The 21,984-nt window shown below is 27.8% G+C and overlaps 1 protein-coding gene across 1 annotated transcript; it reads left to right on the top strand.

Annotated features, from left to right (window-relative positions):
- The first annotated feature begins 11,131 nt into the window (after nt 1-11,131).
- LOC109599420 (protein charybde) lies at nt 11,132-12,623 on the top strand. Its single transcript, XM_020015411.2, has 3 exons — nt 11,132-11,296; nt 11,430-11,784; nt 11,858-12,623. The coding sequence occupies exons 1-3, from the start codon at nt 11,248-11,250 to the stop codon at nt 11,940-11,942; spliced, it is 489 nt and encodes a 162-aa protein (XP_019870970.1). The 5' UTR covers nt 11,132-11,247; the 3' UTR covers nt 11,943-12,623.
- Nucleotides 12,624-21,984: the final 9,361 nt, after the last annotated feature.

Raw genomic sequence — 21,984 nt, 5'->3', positions numbered from 1 at the left:
AATTCGGATAAGTTATGAAACACCCTGTATATGTATATACAAAACTTATTAAGTTCGAAAATCTAAACTAAATGTAAAATTGTTTAGGCAGTTCGCAATTATCTAAGTTTTATACAAAATGAAATTATGAAGTTCCCTAATTGTTAGGAAGTTTCAAAGTATAAAAATTGCTTTTGAAGTTATTTTCCGTCGACATTATTAATAGAAATTTTCCTTTTAGACGAACGAACAAATTGTGTTGGATGTATTCACGTTCTAAAATTGGCTCGTTAATAAGGTGTTGCATGGAGACAAACTGTCTCGGTGAAAATCACGCCACTTTTTCACATATTTGTTGTTACGATAAAAGTGACATAAACACCATAAAAAACCATTTATTGCGTGTAACATTACAAATAAAACTGCTATAAATTTTGGCCGATTGTTTATCAAATTATTCAAGACATCTGTTATTTTTTTTGCCACCATAACTTTCTAGGTGATCTTTTCTTATTGCGAAACTCGAAAACATGTTTTTATCAAGTGAAACGAACTTTTCATCTTGATTTCTATGATTTATTTCGCCGGTCCTAAAAAATGCACATTCACAAATGTATGTGTGTAAGTAGTACCAGTTTCAGGATCTTTATGGCTCGATTAATTAATCGCATTCGACATAATTAACAGATTATGTCCACTTATAAAGAACTAGTAAGTAAGTAAAGCGAACCGGTTCGTATTGATTATCGTTATCGAGTGGATTTCAATATAAATCAACTAGACTTCTAGGCATCACGGTTCGTCCTTGAACTATCAGTATGTTCAGATAAACTATGACTAACTCTTGTCTTTTTTTATATATTATTTGTTTGTACACATGACAGTCTTTCTTATCGGGAAAAAGTAAATAAAAGTCACGTACCATTTTTTCTTGAGGATCGACTGAGGAAAGGCAAATATACAAATATAATTATTGGTTCAAGGATGAAGCATTTTAATTGTTAAGCATTTTCCGGAATCACGCATAAAGGTACCATGATTGCATCGTCAAATATATTTTGTTGTTTGAACAAAATTATAATCAAACAAATGCAGTGATTTGGTTTTAGACTTTTTCCTATAATTTATTAAGCTGTATAAAAGGGAAGTTTGCCAAAATGCAAGTGAAATTTACTGGTGTTTACATTAAAGGATTACTCCATTTGTTCTGGCAATAAGTCGACAATTTATCATTATTTCGACAAAACGTAATCCTTTGTTCTGAACATCGATTTTTGTTCTCGCGTGAATACATGAATTATGCAGGGGGTTAATAATTCCCTGTCAAAAGGAAATATAAATTTGTTTTAGGACAACATTAAAACCTTTACAGGTATTTTGTTAATGCACCACTTCCCGTTACTCTTATTGGAAATTCTTGTTGTTGCTTCCGACCATTAAACGTCGATCCGTATCAGTTGGCACAATTGGAGGAACGAAGACAAAGGATTAAAATTTTAATTGAAGTGAAACTGGCAAATTACATACGAATTATTAAACGTGTTTATAATTCTCACAGGTTAATGGATGTTGCTTTGACAACGCCTCAATCTGTGCCACAATGGGTCATTACTTCTATTGTTGTTTTTATCTTTTTGTTACATGCAACGTTCTGTCTTATCTGGAAATTGGTACGTGACATTTCAATTAGTTTTTTATGAAATGTGACGCATAATCAATTTTTTTATAATACTAACTAGTAGTAATTCTTCATTTCACAATAAAAAATTCTTACCAAATCAATAAGGCTCAAATGTTTCCCTTTCGACAGTCGTTCTTTTTTAAACATACAAGCAAAATAAATCGATTTTCTATTTGGTGAGCAGCTAACAGAACTGTAATTGAAATTAAGATTAATTAAGTTCTAAATTTAGTTGGCAGTAAACAGCATTATGTAATACACGTTCAAAATCCTTGAGAATTCAATCCTTCCTACTTAAAGTTATCAGACTCGTTTATTAATAAATTAGTTGTCTTAATTTAATTTAGTGCTCTGGACTTTAATAATTCTAATTGATTGATTGGAACGATCCGATTCAACATCTGAATAGCATACATATGTAATGCAAATATTTGTTAATTGTTTATTCACTCGCTAAACATTTCAACCTTTGTTATCATTTTCTTGTTTGTCTATCTTGTAGGAAAGCAGCAACAGTTATCAATTTTTATATTTCACTTGTGACGCCATGATTCCTCCAACAGGATCAAAATCTGGTTCCAGGTACAAAAAAAAGCTTTTAGGTAATTTTTACATGTAATATTCAGACCCTTCTCAACGGTCATCGAAACTTGTCGATTCGTGTCTTGACCTGTCAAAAACCGATTTTACATTTCAAAAATAAAACTGCCACTGTAGTGTTCCCAAATTGTAATAACGAGCAAATAAAAGAGAAGATTAAAACACGTGCTAATCCTAATTAGAAATATCTGATGACACATGTTAGCACAAAATTAAATCGCGAGTTTTTTGCTCCCCTTCGAAATACGTGACGTGACTCATTCCGATGTTCTATTTATACAACCCCGCGATTTTCTTTGTTCCACTCTATTCTGGAGTGTTCTCTCGAATTGGCGAATCGTTGCCAACGAAAAAAAAATATTCGCCGGAAATCGTAATTAGTTAGGTTATTAGGATTTATGACTGTTTTATTAATGCGTTACTTGTTATAGTTGTGTTATGATAACTTGATGGTTTTTTTAGAATATCTATTATAATTTCCAAAATATATGCGCATAAAATGAATTGTATAAGTGTATCAATAATTGTTTACAATGTATCAATTGTATACAAAACTGTTTATGAATCTGTCTAAAATGTATAAACTATTAATTAAGAAACTGTTTAACTGATTTAAAACTGTCTAAAATGTTTATAAAATTGACTCAGATGTTTCATAACTGTCTTAATTTTATATAGAACTGTTTAGGAGATTCGAAACTGTCATAAGTGTGTATTAAATTGACTGAGAAGCTTCGCATTTGTCTTAATTTTATACAGAATTATCACTATTATTCAGTAGATTTAAAACTATCGGAAATTTGTATAAATTTAAGAAGAAGAAGTTTTACATCTAACTTAATTTCACATATATAAAAAATATGTGCCAAATTTCACATTTCTCTTAATTTTACATTGAACTTATAGGAAGCTTGACGTTATCCAAACTATGTACATAAAAAATGTTAAAAAAATTATAGCTACTTTAATTTTATACGTTTATTTATAAGGTTTGAAACTATCCAAAATCTAAACAAAATTGAGTAAAAATTTCACAACACCCTAAATCTTGCACAGAACTGTCTTACCATTGCTTTAATTTCGTACAGGAGTCTTTAAAAGGTTTAAAAATGTCTAAAATGCATATAAAATTGAGTGAGAACAACAACAGTTTTAATTTTGTACAGAATTGTTTAGAGAATTTGAAACTGTTTAATTTTTCTCTTAATTTTACACTGAAGATATAGGAAACTTGACGTTATCTAAACATAATAAAAATTGTTAAATTAATATTAATTACTATTAATTTTATACGTCTATTTAGAAGGTTTGAAACTATTCAAAATGTAAAGAAAATTGAATAAAAAAACACTTTAAATTTTGTACAAAACTGATTTTTAATCAGTTAAATAATATTTGAATTGCTTAAAATGTTTACAACTTTAATTTTATACTTAAGGAAGTTTTTAAAATATTAATTAAATAAGAAATTGTTATAATTTATTAACGAACATTTTAGAGTAAAAATGTTTTTTCAATTTTTTAACGACTTTATTTTCAGTACCCATATTAAACCAAAACCAGAACCGCAACAATCAAACCCAAATTACCGACGTAACAAGACACTCTTAATACGAACCCTTCGCAAAACGCATTATCGACATTAAAATACAATAACCCACCCGAACAAAGGGAAATTCCGAAATAGGAACAAACAGTTTTGTGTTGGGACAACGCACACAAATTAATTAATGAGGGAGAGACGTCTTTAGCATATCGGCGTTCTTTGTTCGGTTCACTTGTGCTTCCCCCAATCTTTTAAAACGAATGCGTGACAAGCCTAAACATGTGAGGATGTGATTTTTGGGCGCCGCTTCTTTGTTCTCTTTATGTCGTGCTGAAAGATTGTCTTGCGTTCATTAAATTAGCTTGCATAACTTTAGTCAAATTTTTCGTAAAAATAGAAATTGAATGAACGACTTCCATTGATACAAACAAGGTGTTTGTGTCAATGCGCATAATAATCACATTAATCATTGTTTCGGCCCGATTTGCATATGCCGTCAACAGCACTAGAAAGAATAGATAAAAAGAAATTAGAGTGTTCCTCCAGAAACGACTGTTATCTTATCTCGAGAAAACTGAAACGATCAAACAATGCAAGAGAGTTAAATTAATTAATGAATTAGATTTTGCCAAGGTGAAGCTGTCACGTATATTTTACTCGACAATTACGTTTTTCGACATATGGTAATTGCGGGAATTAGCATTTTAAAATCTTCGTGACAATAAAATTGCCCATACGATTCAACTGGATTCAAGAACGAAATTGTGCAATTCGGTTATAAATTATGATGGTTGATAGTGTGAGAAGGAAATTTACATATAATTGAGCGCAATAAAACGAAAACAGCACTAAGATAAAAAATGTATTAATATTCATTTAGTTAAAATAATGTATTGTTAATGGATTATTTATAAAACGTTTAATTAGATGTCAACAAAAATAGGCATAGGTTAAATCGGTCCTGATAAAGTGTTTTTTTAACTCGAAAAATTAATCTACTCATAAATAATTCATCAGTTTCGAACATTTAACACCATTATTATTGCAAAAAAATAATCGGCATAAATAATTTATAAATATCATCGATTGTTTCACATAACACTTTAACAAACAATGACTCATACTCTTTTATCGGTTTGCATGACTTTGTACATGCGATTTTTGTAATTGAATTGGAATTGAATACTTTTCTTGTGTTCTAGTAATAAATGTTTAACTTGACTTGTTGCTTGCCATTTGCCACGTCGTTATTTAACATATTGTACATAACATATCTAAAAGAATATAACAACAAAAGTTGTCATTGAAGATATTAAAGATCATCAAAATGGCATCGAAAGAAGAAAAAAAAACCTCTCGTTAATCGTCTATTAGGCATAAATTAAACGAGTACTTTATTCATCCTCTTCATCGTACGATCTTTTATGTTTGTGACGTCAGTAACGTATTGAAATGAATCACCCACGACAGGTTTCCACAGGCCCAACAAATTATAAAGGGATTTCGTCATCCCGGACACGTTTTCCGTTAAAAACGGTCACATCTCTAAGAAAACGAAAGGCAGGTAGAAAACGTCAACCTACTTGTCCGATAATCAAATTCGTGGTGAGGAAAAATTCGAAAACAAATGTAGAATTTCATCAGACTGCATCTCGCCGTTGTGAGATGGTTGTGTAATAGGGAACGAAATTTTGGAGGCATTACTCTGGGCCTTATTCCAAAAAACCGAGTGAACCATCTGTTCAACTGTTCTATTAATAATTTAATTGAGTTCCAGACTCGCATTTTGCTGCACTTGTTTCTGTTCATATTATTTTTTTTTTCTTCGGAAATATGCAAAGTATTAGTTGGTACAAATATAATTTGTGAACAATATGAATATGTAAAAATATTCGTGTATAATTAGTATGGACGTACACAGGTGGTCAAAATGATGGATATGGTTTTGGAATTGGGCCCAAAATTGCCTTAGCCAAAATAACCGAAGTAATACAGATGTCATTCATTATAAATATGAAAATGACATAAGACATTCTTAAAATATTATCAAAAATGACTCTTGGACCGGTTAATGTAATTTAATAAACGTCGCGTTTCCGCGAATTTCTATCGATCATGTTCAACAAATGGAAATTAATGAGCCGCCTTTAATAATGCTAGGTTTTTTTACGTGCATGTGTACATAATAATGTTTGAAATTGCTTGACGTTTATTTATAAATACTCTCTGGCATTTTCGAAGCGTTCAAGATCCGTGCCTCAGAAAAACTGCAGTTTTCTTTAGAATTTACTTACCTTTGGCAAATAAATAGTTGTTTCGATAGTTTAAGCATTGAAATGTTTGAAAATGTTGTAATTTCGGGTTTTCACAGAACATCGAATATTTTCAGATTTAAAAACAATTTTCAATTTATTTTGTATATAGAAACAAAAAATGAACAAAGAAAATGGGTAAAACTTCCCAGTTTATGGTAAACGGTGTTAATACATTTCTAAAGATTTTGATGAAACATACAACAATAAAAATTAATATCCATAATTTATGTATAATAACAGTTTTGTTATATTAAAAATTAAAGACGAAAGAGAAAATTAAAATATAAGTATTTAAAAGTTTTTATAAATTATTAATTGTTCATTGTTAATACTTTTCTATATTGTAGAAAAAAAGAAATTTATTTCCATTTCTACACTATTTTCAAACATTGCAATTATAGAAGAAAAAATACAACATTTTCAGATTTAAAAACAATTATAGTTCTATTTTGTATAGAGTAATAGAAAAAGAAGAAATAAACATTTTACAAATTTCTAGTTGTTTTGTAGAAATTGGAAAAAAATATCTATTATATTATAAATTAAAAACAAAATATATTTTAAAAGTTTGGAAGCAATGAATAATAAATTGAAGAAAAACAATCATTAATATTTGTGAACAATTATTTTATATTAAAAATTAGATCGAAGAAAGACATTAAAATACAAAATACATTTTTAGTTTTTACAAATAATTCAAAAGTGTTCATTTATTATTTATTATTATTATTATTATTATTATTATTATTATTATTATTATTATTTAAATTATAGAAACAAAGATATTTCTATTTACTATTATAAAACTTTTAATTATATCAGTGGTGAAAAGAAATAATACAAGAGTAGAATATAATAAATAATAATATTTTTCTAATTCTACTCTGTATAAAGAAACAAAAAATAATAAGAAAAACTATAAAAAAAATTCTAATTCTTTTCAAAACGCTTTTTTTAATATTACAAGATAAATAATATATAATATTTAAAACAGTTTAATAATATTCATGTTATAACTGAAGCAACATCCTAAATGCAACACTAATAATACGTTACGAAGTCAAAGGAAACAGAGGTTTATTAACTGATAAACGACAGAAATAAGATGATCAATCATCATTGATATTAATCGTTGAAAAAGTTCATTTCTAATTTACGTGAAACATTGTAAATGTATGTACGTTAAATGTATGTTAAATTTATTTAATTAAACAAATTACAACAAAACCAAATATATTTTAAAAGTTTGGAAACAATGAATAATAAATTGAAGAAAAACAATCATTATATTTGTGAACAATTATTTTATATTAAAAATTGAGAACGAAGAAAGACATTAAAATACAAAATACAGTTTTTATAAATAATTCAAAAGTGTTTATTTCTTGTTTATTATCATTATTATTATTTAAGTTATGAAACAAAGAAATTTCCTTTTATTTTTATAATATTTTTTTTAATCATTTCAATGATAAAAAGAAATAATAATAATAATATTTTCAAATTCTATTCTGTATAAAGAAACAAAAAAAAAAAAATAAGAAAAGCTATAAGTTTCTAATACTTTTCAAATCGCTTTTTTAATATTGCAAGATAATTAATATTTAATATTTAAAACAATAGAAATATTAATTTATTTTTTTCTACTTTTCTATATTTATTTTGATAAATAAAACTAAATTCTTTTCTTTTTAGTATATAATTTTTAATATAATAAAGATTTTAATTCATTTAATAATATTTTTTAGATTTAAAAAGAGTTTTCGTTCTATTTTGTATATAAAATTAAAAGCAAAAAAAAAACAAAGAAAACGATTAAAATCTTCCAATTCTTTTCAAAATAGTTTTTTTATTGATGATTGAAGAAGATTAAAATGTAAAAACCCAGGTTTTTAAATTATTCAAACTGATCATTGCTTATTAACTTTAAGTTATAAAAATAAAGAAATTTCTAACCATTTATACGATTCTCGTAGATAATTTTTAAACATTTCAATGATTGAGAAGAAAATTTCTAACATTTCTATTGTATATTACGAATAACTTTTACTTATTTTAAATTTGATCCTTTTAACAATATTTTTGAGATTTAAAAACACGTTTCGTAATATTTCGTATATAGAAACAAAAAAAAGAACAAAGAAAACTGTTGAAAATCTTTGGTTGTTCTTAAAATAGTTTTTTTTTTTAATATTACAAGATAATTAATATTTAAATTTAATAAGAAAATCCATTATATTAAAAATTAAGAACAAAAAAGTGATTTAAAATGTAATATATTAGTTATTTTATTTGAATTATAAAAATAAAGAAATGTTCATCTATTTCTAGATTATTTTATACGACTGAGAAAAAATTATATTCATATTTGTATTCTTTAATAGATATAACTGTATGTAGCTTAATCCATTCAACAACAGTTTTTATTCTATTATGTATATACAAGAACAAAGAAAACTGTTAAAAGTTTCAAGTTATTTTCAAAATAGTTTTTTTAATATTGCAAGATATTTAATATTTAAAAACTTAGTTTTTAAAAGGTTTTATACATTTTAGAAATAAAGAGATTTCTTTCTATTTCTATTTTATTTTAAAATATTGCAATGATAGAGTAGAAAACACATTAATATTTTTCTGTTGTTTATTACATTTGACTTTTGCTTGTTTTAAGCTTGATCCATTTAATAATATTTATGTTATAACTGATGCAACATCCTAAATGCAACACAAATAATGCATTACGAAGACAAAGGAAACAGCGGTTTATTAACTGATAAACGACAGAAATAAGATAATCATCATTGATATTATCGTTGAAAAAGTTCATTTCTAATTTACGTGAAACATTGTTGTAAATGTATGTACGTTAAATGTGCAATTTATTTAATTAACCAAATTACAACAACACCTTCACCTTGATCGCAACAAATTCGTTCACGTGATTACACTCACCGAAATTACATTCGAACAAATAACTCGCCTTTGTTACAATCGCAGCCGAGCCCTTCGTCCATTTAAAAAGCGATTTCTGTCCATTACGCAACCATCGGATCGCCATGAAATTTTCAAATAAACACAATCGGACAACAACAATTGACCCTTTGTTTAAATAATTTTAATTACGTTGGAAGTTTCGTGCGTTTCTTTGTTCCATCGGAACCCTGCGCCACGGTCCTTTGTTCGCGGCCCTTCGGATTTGTTGCTTCACAGCTGAATTTAATCAATAATGTATGGAGCTGCCACGGTCCTTTTTCCGACACAACGAAACACGTTTAATCATCCCTCAAACTTTCTTTGTTTCTTACTTTGTCTTTTTTATTTAATTTTTATTTAAATATTATCTGAAAAATGTTTAGTATTGTTTTTTGGCTATGCTCTAATTTTAAAGATATTCCTGTACTAATGAGTCACCGCAATTGTTTATGCTAACAACTTTATCGCTAAAATAATAGGAATTGTTTTTTGGAATATGCTAATCGCATGTAATATATTAATTAAGTCGCCGAGTTTGCATAGGAATTTTTTTTACGATTTTTATAATTCATTTTCTAAGTAAAATTTTGCACATTGAGATCATCTCTTTGTTTCTTTGTTCTAATGCTTAATATCTAAAACTAGATCGATTTTAATTAAAGTTCTTAAATTATCGCTTTAATTTAATTAGAGTGTTAATAATTTGTTCTTGACACAAAAATTAATTAAGAAAGAAGTACTTTGAATTACATTTTTATTACCCTTTGTTGTCATTTACATCATTTTTCTTGCTTGATTAAAAATAGTTTTAGTTTTATTTTATACATAAAAATAGATCAGAACAAAGAAACTTTAAATATCAAGCTTTTAAGCTTCTCAATAATTGTTTTTTTATAATGTTTTAAAATAGTAGGATATTTATAACAACAAAAATTTTAATAATTATGTTCTATTATAATAAAAGAAAAAAAAATAAAAGCTAAGCATTAAAATAAAGTTTAAAGTAGTTTCTAGCTCTTCGTTTAATAAATTAATAATAAAAAGATATTTTGTAATGAAACATTTTAATAATATTTAATCTGAACAACATTTTTATTACCCTTTGTTTTAATTTACATGTTCAAGAACCAAAAAAGAGCATTCATCATTAAACCGACTCGTCTTTTAACACATCTTCCGGTTTGGCACACAGCGAATTTGCATATAAACAAAGTCATGAACGAAAAATGTAAAAAGTTATCATCGAAAATCCTCGCATTACGTTACAGCTGACGCCGCGTCCCTTTGTTCGTCCGGCGTCCTTCTTTGTTCCCTTCCTCAATTTTCGTGCGGGTTACATCAGAAAAATTTCGGTCGGCGTACACGTACCGGTTTAACTAAATCAATGATGAAATTACATCATACACCGGTGAATTTGTTTATGTTTCATTATCATAAATTTGAGTGTGCAATCAAGTAATAGTTTGCAAAAAGATTAATGGTGAAAACTGTTTAATAATCGATTTAATTAGTTAAATTATACCTTGTACAAGTATAATATTTATTTCCTGCATACATATAGTTTATTGTTGATAAGTGAAACCAAACTATGATAACAATATCAAGGATAGTGTTGAGTGTAAAAATATCTGTCACATCTTAACAAACCGCAATGTTTACATGAAACTCGTCAAACAGGCCATTAAGTAATCAAAGTAAAATTTAATTTTGCCATACTATATGTATGTTCCATAGTTTATGGTTGTTGTATTGTTTGTATTGATCCTCCTAAGCCGAAACATTTAAGAAATTAAGACCAAACGGAGAGTTTGAAAGTTGTAAATTTCGCAACAAATTAATTAAAAGGAAATGTAGATGAAAAACTAGTAAAATATATGGCAGATTGTCCCAGTTTATGAAAACTAGAATAATTTTTACAGTAAAAAAGTGTGTACGAACAAAGGAAGATCTACGTGCCGGCGTGGAGCGTGCGCGTTCCGTATGGTGGGGAAGCCGGTTATAAATACGGTACCGGCTTCTGTCATACTCAGTACAAGACAGATCATACAGTAGGGGAGTTCGAGCTTTCAAAACTGAAAGGCGACAGCTTCCTCGATTATAAATTTTTTGTGATATTATTTAAGTGTTATATTTATATATAAATTCTATTCACAATGGAGATCTTACCGTTCAGTCAACATTTGGAATACCAGAAACCAAACAGTAAGTGTCACGACGATTGTTAGCAGATCTCTCGGGAACAAGACCCAGAAACAAAACCAAAACAAAAACAAAAACGTTCCGGGCAACCAACCGATCAGCTAGCTGACTGACCCAAAACCGTTTCTCTTTCCAGAATGGTATTACGACCCGAGGCTACAGTTCGAGGAGCCGTCGACCAACACGACGGAGTTCCTGGCCAAGAAGCTGGAGGAGGAGATCCGCGCGGCCAAACGTACGCACCTCTCGTGTGGCGAGGTGCTGTTGCCGTGCGGGCTGTTGCAAAAAATTTCGGCGGATATACTCAAGATATCCGATTCGGAGCTATGCGGTTTGCGGGGCATGACGCTGTACTTGCTGTTCGAGGGCGAGGAGGACTGCCGGAGGCTGAGCACGCTCAAGCTCGATCCGACGACGCCGTCCACCTTCGAAATTTATCTGACGTTCAAACAGGCGAACGCCGGCTGGACGTTCCTGCCGCAGTTCTTGAAGTAAGTCCGATCTCGCTATGCGACTCGATCCTGCGAACGGCCGTGCTAACTGGGTTTCGTTCTCTTTTTACAGGAAAATCACAAGGGGCGGCACGGTGATAATCAGCACCGAATACGAGCTGACCAAGAAGAAGCTCTACAGGTCATTCCGCGAATGAGCGGCCGAAAGTTTTTTTTCATTTTTCATTGACAAAACGAGGTTTTGAATCGAGACTGAGGGACACATACGAAAACGAGAAGTAATATGTTTTTTATATTTTTTATAGTATCTAAAAAACATCAATAAGCGAAGCGTGATCTTAGGTTTAGTTTTGTAGTTTTATATATTTTTGACAGTATTTGAACATATCCCGGTTTGGGATACCGAACGATGATGGTCCAAAGACCTTTATGATTATGTTTTTATTAAGGATTTCTCAGAAACGGGGAAGTCTGTGATTTTCATTAAGTGATATACTTATGTATTATAATAATGCATTGATATAAAATGTACCTGTGTACTTAAAAATGTTTCAAGTATATGAAAATGTTTATTTGATCCGTTTTTTCTGTTCTTGTGATAATACTTTAGTCTTAGAGTGTTTTGTGAAAGTAATAATTGAAAACTAAAAAAATAAATAAAAAAACATGCATGTACGTACAAATTATCTTCGAAAATATTAATTATAACATGTATGTTTATATAAGAGGCTATAAGTAAGATATTTTATATAAGTTTTTATAATTATTGAGTAGTTTTAGTATTTAGTACTGCTACTTTTGTGATAAAAGTACATAATCTGTACAAAATCTCATGCTTTTGTACTAAAAAGTGATTAATAAAAAAACATTTTTTTAAACTCGAATAATTTTATTCAACCTTCCCCAAATTACCCTTCAACTTTGTATGCAAATTACAATCAATATTAACACGATCTGTTGGAATACATTAATAAAACACTGTTTGTTTTGTACGAATATCAATAAACCTGACACATTTTCATATACGCTAACAAAAACTTGGCGTTGTTTTTAAAAATGGTATTTAAGTTATGATTTAGCACCATTTTTAAAATAATTTACAATTGTTTATTTTTGTCAAAACTGTAATGAAAAACATGTTTTATAACGATATGAATGTTATTAATGAATGTTTCATTCATTTATAAATATTAATACGCTGCTTTACCATAAAATCGTTTATTGTTGTTATGAACTAAACCATAAATATACAAAAATCAAAAATAAATGAAAAAATATTAGTCACTTTTATACAAACTTTAATCTACTATTTACAGAATTAAATAACTTACATTTTTTTAGTAGAACAATATTTAATATTGGTTTTAATTGTTTAAGATAACATCCATTTTATCAAAGGTCTATTAAATAAGAAAACAAGACTTATTTATCATATTTGTCAAATAGCTCAATGACAAATTATTTTTTTTAATCATACTTTAGTACACACACATTAGTGTATTTTAGTCATATTTATCCACAAAAAATATAAAACTTATTCTGTTATGGAATAAAATTTTTTCTACAAAACAATATATTTTTATTATTTAACTCGAAAAAATGTTTTATTTTTTTATCTTTTTATAAGAACATAATTCAAATTTATCTTGAAAAAGTAAAAATGATTGTCATCAACAACCGTGACAAGCAATTAATTGTAATTTAAAAAGAACCAAAAATTATTAATAAAAGACTTGCAAAAATATATTATTTAATTTTAATCTACATATTATATATTTTATTATTATTATTTATATAATAGTTTCGAGTATAATTGTTTAATTACTATATATAATATAAATAATATAATATATAATATTCAACAACAATAATAATTATTGAAGGTTAAAAAATAATTTTCAATTAAAATGAAAATTTAATAATAAAATAATATTTTTGTATTTTAAACACGTTTGTCTAGGAAAAATAAACACATTTTTATTTTATAATGGAATAACATTTACTTTGATGTACAAACAATTTCTAACAGTATAGTATTATATTAAAGGTTTAAAATATTAAATACAGAAACATGACCTATTATATAAAATTTTTAATTAACTAGAACCTAAATTTATCATACATTTGCATTGTGGTCATGTTTAATTGCAAAAAATAAAATTTATTATTTAACGCAATAAATATTTTATACACTATATATATATATATATATATATATATATATATATATATATATATATATAGGAATTAAGTAGTTTTCCTGTTTTTATCTTAACTTAAGGACAATATTCAACTTATATTATAAAAGGTTTATTAAATAGAAAAACAAGACTTAAAGTGTTTGTTGTATAAGTCAGTGATAATTTTAGATTAAATATTACCAAAAATGACTAATAAGTAAAACATTTTGGAAAAATATATTTGTTTAAAATTCAAACATTTATAAATAACATATAAATTTTTATTGTATAAAATTGAAAATATATATCTTAATTTTCGCGTATCATCAACCAGTAACATGACCCTTTCCTAAAAAAATAGGGATTTACGTATTAAAACATATTTTCAAAAATAAATATTTGATATTCTGTCATTTATATCAACAAAAAATATATATTTTGATGGTATTAAAAAACAGTATTATCTCGAAAAACATTTTTTCCATACATGGAGTTGAATTAGTTTGTGATCCCTTATCGAACAATTGATACCTTTATACACAATTTGACACATTATCCGCAACGATATCGAATTCCACCCCACCTTTGAATATTTCTACCCTAATGTGTCAACAAAACCGTGTCTGTTACTGATAACCAGACCACCTTTCCTCGGGTAACAAAAATAGCAGTTGCTGCAATAATTTATGCGGTACTTGCAACTGCATCGTTTATCATAATAATGATGGAAATGACAATTTATATTATATCAAGGACGTATAATAAAAGATGCAAACATGTCGACTTGATATTTTGACATGTTTCAGTTTAAAACAATTATAATAGTTTTAAATTCTAGATTTATACAGTACATAGTCAGATGCACATGGAACTAAATAATTTATCAACAAAAATACACCAGCTGACATTCAATTACAATTTGAAAAATGAAGTATTTAATAGTCAATAACCAAAAGTAAACAGCTGCCGTAAACATAATAAGGGAATCGAATCAGAAAATCATTTTTTTGTGTGCAGTATAAAATTCCAAAACTGCCTTAATTTATTTACGAGCGGGCTAATAATGTATTCATAACATTTGTCCCATGAGGTACATAAAATTGCGTATATATTTCACGAAAGAAAAACTACCCCACATATTTTTATTAATAATTCATTTATTTAAATAACCGAACCTAATTAACTTGCATTAGGCCCACTGTTTTTATAATTTACGAAGCACATGTCGTTTTGTATTTTGATGGAGGAACGTCACAAACAACATTAAAAGGTGAAATTATAATAAAATTATCAAATCTTTGTGTAATCGACTAAAATAAATGTGGGTTAATGTTGATAAGGACGATCTGAATAATAGAACAACAAATCATCGTGACATTATTAGGTTTGTACGAGCGAATTTTCAACTTTCACCTTTTTATAGACAAACACGAAAATAACAATTTTCTGTTCAACAACTAATTCGATTTAAGTTCAGATAAGTGTTATCTTATTAAACATATAAATAATATTACATTGTACAATTATAATATATTATAATTAATTGCTTTACAAATGTTTTTACACATACAAGAACAAAGTTCAACGAAACTTGGTTACAAAACTGTTTGTTAGTTAATTAGCACGATATAAAGATGTTCAGATAAATTTTAATTTTAAACTTTCTCTGTTTTTTTTTAATTGCAATGCAAATCAATTTTTATAATCACTTATTTACATTTAAAAAAATACTTTCAACCTTTTTAGTGGCAACGGAAACTTTTTGCTGCAAACATGTTTGCGCATAACAAAACAAAATTAAAATGCAATTTAAATGACATTACCGCCGGTTAATTCATGCAATTATAAACCGAAAAATTTAAGAATTAATCTGTCTGCCTCCCAGACATTCAAAAACACCATCCATCCGATTGTATATTCAACGGCTAATCACTTCTGGAGTTTTTTCAATAAGGCACCGGGACTGCGGAATGCCGTCGTAAATAATTCCGGGGGTGGAGATTGCTTCATTTAAAAAGAAATCCCGTCCCCTCGTTCCGAATTTAATCGGCGAGATCGGGTGTGACGAACGAATCACTTTCGTGCCGATTTTTGCGGAACCTTGACATAGATTTGATCGAAGGGGGAACGCGACCCATCCGAGAGGGCTGTCGATGTTCTGTGATTTCCTGCCGAATCGGCAAACCCCGTGCGCCGGCCACGCAGGAGCGCTCCTCACAATTAAACCTCATTAACGGTTGAATTGTAAAAAGTGCGCCCCTGCGGAGCGATTTCCAACCCTTTGGGTGTGCGACTGTAAACCAGTTTCTGGAAGTCGTACAGGGGACCAGAACACCATTAATCATTCCGATTCCGCCCCCACGACCCTTGTTTAGTTTTGATGGGCTGGATTTTTCGAAACGGCCGCAAATCAACTGTTAACCGGCTTTTTGTTAAGTTAATGAATATGGTAAGTTTTGTTGGGGTTTTCGGCGGACGGTTTGTCGAAACAGTTTGCGGCCGTCACAATTAGAACTAATAATGCGAATGGGTAAATTTCCCAATATTCATAAAGCTCCACAATCGAATTGTGCAAAGAAAATCGAAAACAATAGTCCATTAATTAACAATGATATGAGTAATTACGATTAATAAGTTCGTTGTTCTGCAAGACACAACTGAATCATAATCCGAGCAAATGTGAAAGTGTGGCGAATCCGAACGTCAATTATGTTGGTGCATCAATAAAATTGCTGCATTTGCTTTCTTCACAAAAAAACAGCTCGATGCGTTTTTCTGTTTTGAACGGTTTGCAAAATTTGATATCTCCAGTTTTTTCTTTCATGATAAACTGGTTTAACTTGATTAGGATACCACAGCACATCATAGATTAGGTTAAGACAGGGTAAGTTGGGTTAGGTTAGATTAGGCGAGTTTGGGTTAGGTTATGTTAAACAAAACATAAATTTGACATAATAAGAAAAAATAAATTTTGCACTCACAAATTAATATTGTTACTTATTAATTAAATTAAAACAATAGTTAAACAAATATAAGTTGTCTTAGGTTAAGCTAGATAATATATTGCAGTGACAATAAACAATAATTTTTATTTCATTCATTTAAACATATTTTCTGTGTCGCATAAAACGTTTAATTGGAAACAAAACAAAGGAACAATTAACCGGCAAATTTCCAAGTTAGAAACACGAATAATTATATAATTTCACTTTTTTTATGCACAATACTCTTTTAACATTTCCTTTTGAACTTTAATTGGTATGAGTCACCGATATCAATATCCAAACGTTAATAACATAGAAACAACATTATTTACGTTTATTAAATGCATCGAATTTACATTTATTTATTATGTAATGTGAAATAACTAATTGGTAATTAGTTCGAAGCTTATTTGTGCGATAATATAGTTTAATTGCCCGAAATTTTCGACGGTTCGCTGCTTTTATTAATTGTGAAATTGCCTAAAATGCGCAAACATGTTCGAAGCCTGTTGTAAATGAGTAATTTTACTAATTTATAAAAATCCTACAACAAAATGGGATTCTAGACAAATATATTTGCAGTACGTGTCATCAAGGGTATTATAAACGAATTAGATAAAACATAATTGTTTATTATACAATGTTTTTGTGTAATAAGCAAGATTGCGGTTTATTTTTATAGTAGATACGGTCAGGGTATGTAATTTATATAAATTCAGCGTTTATTGTGCTTCTTTACCATATCAGGTGTCACCTAACTAACAGTGGCGATACAATAAATACCATTTCCCACCTCAAATTATTTACAATCCAGTTAGATACTTATCTGGATACCCATAAAAAAAACCGGGGGCCCAACAAAAGTTAATTATTTGATAAATAAACAGATACGAATTTCACGTGATAAATAGTTATAAATTTATCCGTCCGAGTTTCCCCTGTTTCAATTTAAACTCCGAAATTTTTATTCGTACACAAATCTCCGTGATTCAGTCGCATTTATTTTATAACTATGACAGTTTTTCGTACGACCCTTATCTCTGCTGTGAAGTTTATATTCATTCTTTTGTGTGTGCAATTAAATAAATCAGTTTAAATGAATTTTTCAGTACGAAATTTTATACAAATCGTGTTGAGATGTGCGTAGAAACCACTGTGCATTTCGCTGGTACATTTTTCATTTAAGTGGACTCTGCCTCTTATTAATTTGATTTTATTCCAATTAAAATGTCGTGTTTATTTTTTTCCATAATTATTAACATTTTGATTAGAAAAAATAAAGTTAATAAACGTAATAGAACTAATTTTGTATTAATTAAAGCTAATTGTAATTTGCATGGAATTATAAATTATTAATATATTTATTTATTTGTCACTCTTTACTTACGAAACCAGTACTGGTTAATTATTGCATTCTTATATCAAAACGATTAGTAACATAATAATAATAATTTGGTTTATATTAACCAAAAGTTAAAAAAAAAACGTAATTTTCTTCTGTTATCTCTACCACATTGTGAAATGCATAATTAAACAGTCGATTTCGATGTGTAAAAACAAAATTAATAAGCATTAATTGACACATGGAGCTAATATTGACAAATGACCGGTCCATCAATATAAATATTGACAAGGCACACACACTTTTATGGTGATTCCATATTAGAGAATTGCGTTGGTGTCGCCATGAATATTAACCAGCCAATATAATAATTAAATTAAAAATACAAAAGCTTAAACAAAAAATAAATCTTAGTTAATAACAAAATATTTAACGATTTAGCCTCCAATGTCGAAAACACGAAAAACCACGCATTAAAATTACTCTGCTGTCAAAAAATTGTTTCAGGACAAAAACGAAAACGGCAATTATTTATAAATAATAACAGTTTTTGGTTATTGAAAATTTATTTATTAATTTTAACTTCAAAATTTACGATTAATTATTTATTTATTTGGTTTAATATCTTCTTAATATTTAGAACTATATAAAAAATATGAATAACAATAAAATTAATATTTGTGTATCTGTAAGTAAAATTATTAAAACTGAAAATATACGATATATATCAACGTTGGAAACAGCAGTAAACTTAATATATATGTGTCCCCAAATAAAATTCATAAAACTGATCCAAAATTTCAATGGATCTTATTAAACTCAGATATCCACTAACCAAAATATGTATCTTGATATTAACAATTGTTAATTTATTCATTTGATATTCGAACTTAACCATATTTATAAAATTGTTTCAAAATAAGATTGATAGAACTACTACGAATATTGACTGACTTTCTTCAAAAATCTGTTGTAAAAATATTACAAATTTTATTTACTGTAATTAAATAGTTATCGCTAACTGTGATAATATGTCTTTTGAAAATCACAATTATTAACTTGTGTGTTTCTAATTGAAATTCGTATAGCTAAACCAAAATTTTGAAGGACCGTTATCAATAAATACTCCGCCAATAAGTCTGGACGATTATTAATGTATTCATTTTATTAAATATTTCTTCAATATTTAAATATATAATGATTATAATTAATGTAAGGAACAACAGTAAATTAATATCATATATACATATAATTAAATTTGGTGTAGCAGTAATATTAATATCTGTGAGTCTGTAAATAAAATTCATTAAACTGACCCAAAATTCGACGGACGAAATATAAAATGTTAATTTATTTATTTGATTTGTGAACATTACAATATTCAGAAAATTTATATTTGTTTCAAAATAAGAATGATAAATTTTGCTAAAAATTGACAAAACCTTAACACAAGGTTTATTGAATCCAGTCATTGTATTTTTGAAAATAACAGTTATTAATTTGTTTAATGTTCTCTTCAATATTTGGAAATATATAAAAATATATTTAATGTTTGGTATAGCAGTAAAATTAATAGGTCTCTAAATGAAATTCATATTCAATTGATTTATGTACCACTCAATATTTAAAAAATGTATATTTCCTTCTAAATAAATTGATAAAAACTCCCGAATATGTCATCATCATATTCATTAAAAACATACGTCAAAACCATTAAATTTTATTGATATTTATTTGGAATTCAATTTGAAATTGCCAAACAGCAATCACATTTTTTATATGTACATATTTTAAATAGTAAATGAATAAACTAAAAATGATGCTTACTAATAACGTTATTAATTTTGTTACGCTTTCGACGAAGATTCGTCCCGGTTTTATTTAGAATTTTGTGTGGACCTTTCCACGTATTGGTATCACGCACGATCGTGATGAACCTATTCAAATAATAATGGAAGACGGATCATTAGCGGTCTTTGTTCGCCGTAAGAAGAAGCCTTGACTCACTTAATTAATTTTTACGATTTGTTGCTCATGGACGAATGTAAAACAACTTAAAAAAAACACGTTTGCGATTAGGTTTGACGAAAAAAAGCAACCGCTCGCAGGAAATGTACAAATAGTACAAAATAGCGTATAATAATAATTTATTCGTACAGTTCAATTAATATAATTAACAGGCAATTCCAGTTAATATTTACTGCGTGTTGCATAATTAACACCAGCACTTCTACATAACTTCCTTTTAGAAATTGATTTTTCTATTTTTCAAGTATCGTCTCTAACAGTTACAGATGTAATTGTTAGTTTCCTGATCAAATTTTTGACACCGTGTCCAGGTGATTGCTTAAAAATTTGCATAAACAGGTGTGCAACAAACGCCGAATTAATTTTAATCGGCCGACTCAGATCTTGATAATTCACGGTAGTTTGTTACGAAATTTTTCGCGGTAAACAATTAAATTGCAATTATGGAAATCCACCTGAAGATGATGGATCGTAATTAAATTTATGTTAATTCGGCCCGAAAAAATGAACTTGTACTCTTACGTATATAAAAAAAAAAGAAAACAAACAGGTCGATTTGATGGGAGGAGATAATTGATTTTTTTTCTGAGGGCGAAAGTGGCGAAACGAGATAATTGCAACTAATGCGTTTAAGATGAGACGGGAAAAACAACGTCGGTTTTTATTTAAATTATATCACTTTTAAAATAGGACGGCAGTTACCTTTAATTAGGTACCCTTGAAAGTGGCGCTAAAAAATTAATTTAATTTCGTTTTTATGATGCAAAATCGATCAGCTTTGCCTTGAGGATGATTATTGGTTTTAATAATTAATATTGTTTTACTGTCAGTTTATGATATTTACAAAAACGTTTGACTTTAAAGCAAACTAAGCAGAAAATTAAAGTGAAATAAAACAAGTTTAAAAAAATTTATTATTATATTTTATTATTTATATGCACAATATATATATACACAATGACGTTTTATTTAAATCATTAATAAAATTAGAACCCTTAAAATCTAAAAAATTACAATATAAAAATCTTTTTTTTAATAATTAATCATTTACAATTTGACAATTTTAACGAATATTAAAAAAACTAATGTAAAATGAATTTCCGGTAGTTATAAAAACATAAAAATAATATTTAAAAAAATATCATTTGTATTATGCAAAATTAGAATTCTGGAAGATATATCTAAAAAATACTTAATAAAAATAAATTACAACATTAACCAATAAATAAGAAAACGCATTTTAAACTATGTAATTATATTCTTCAAAATAATCATATACATTTAATAAAGTTAGTACTTAAAATTCTTAATTTACATTTAGAACATACATTTAAAAATAAAAGAATATACTTTCAAAAATATTCATACCAGTTTTATTAATTTTAGTAATTTTGAATATCTAAATATGTAGTTTAGCAATTACTTAATTTTTATTCTCTTAATAAATTAATAATATATATATTATATTTTTTAAATATTTTGTTTAGTCTAATATATCTGAAACTTTAATAAAAATGAAAAACCAAAAGTTAAATAATGTGAGGGACAAGATCTTCATTTTTATAGCAGTTAATAAGAATTTTTCATTAGAAATTTGACCTAAAAGTTAGCAAAATAAAAGGAAACACAATATGTATATATATATATATACTTATCAAAACTGTGAGTCTTTTGTGGTACTTCTTAAAATAAACTGGTGGAATAC

The sequence above is a fragment of the Aethina tumida genome, chromosome 1 (genome assembly GCF_024364675.1).
Source record: "Aethina tumida isolate Nest 87 chromosome 1, icAetTumi1.1, whole genome shotgun sequence".
Classification (NCBI taxonomy): Eukaryota; Metazoa; Arthropoda; class Insecta; order Coleoptera; family Nitidulidae; genus Aethina; species Aethina tumida.
This window is presented reverse-complemented; position numbering and strand designations above follow the sequence as displayed.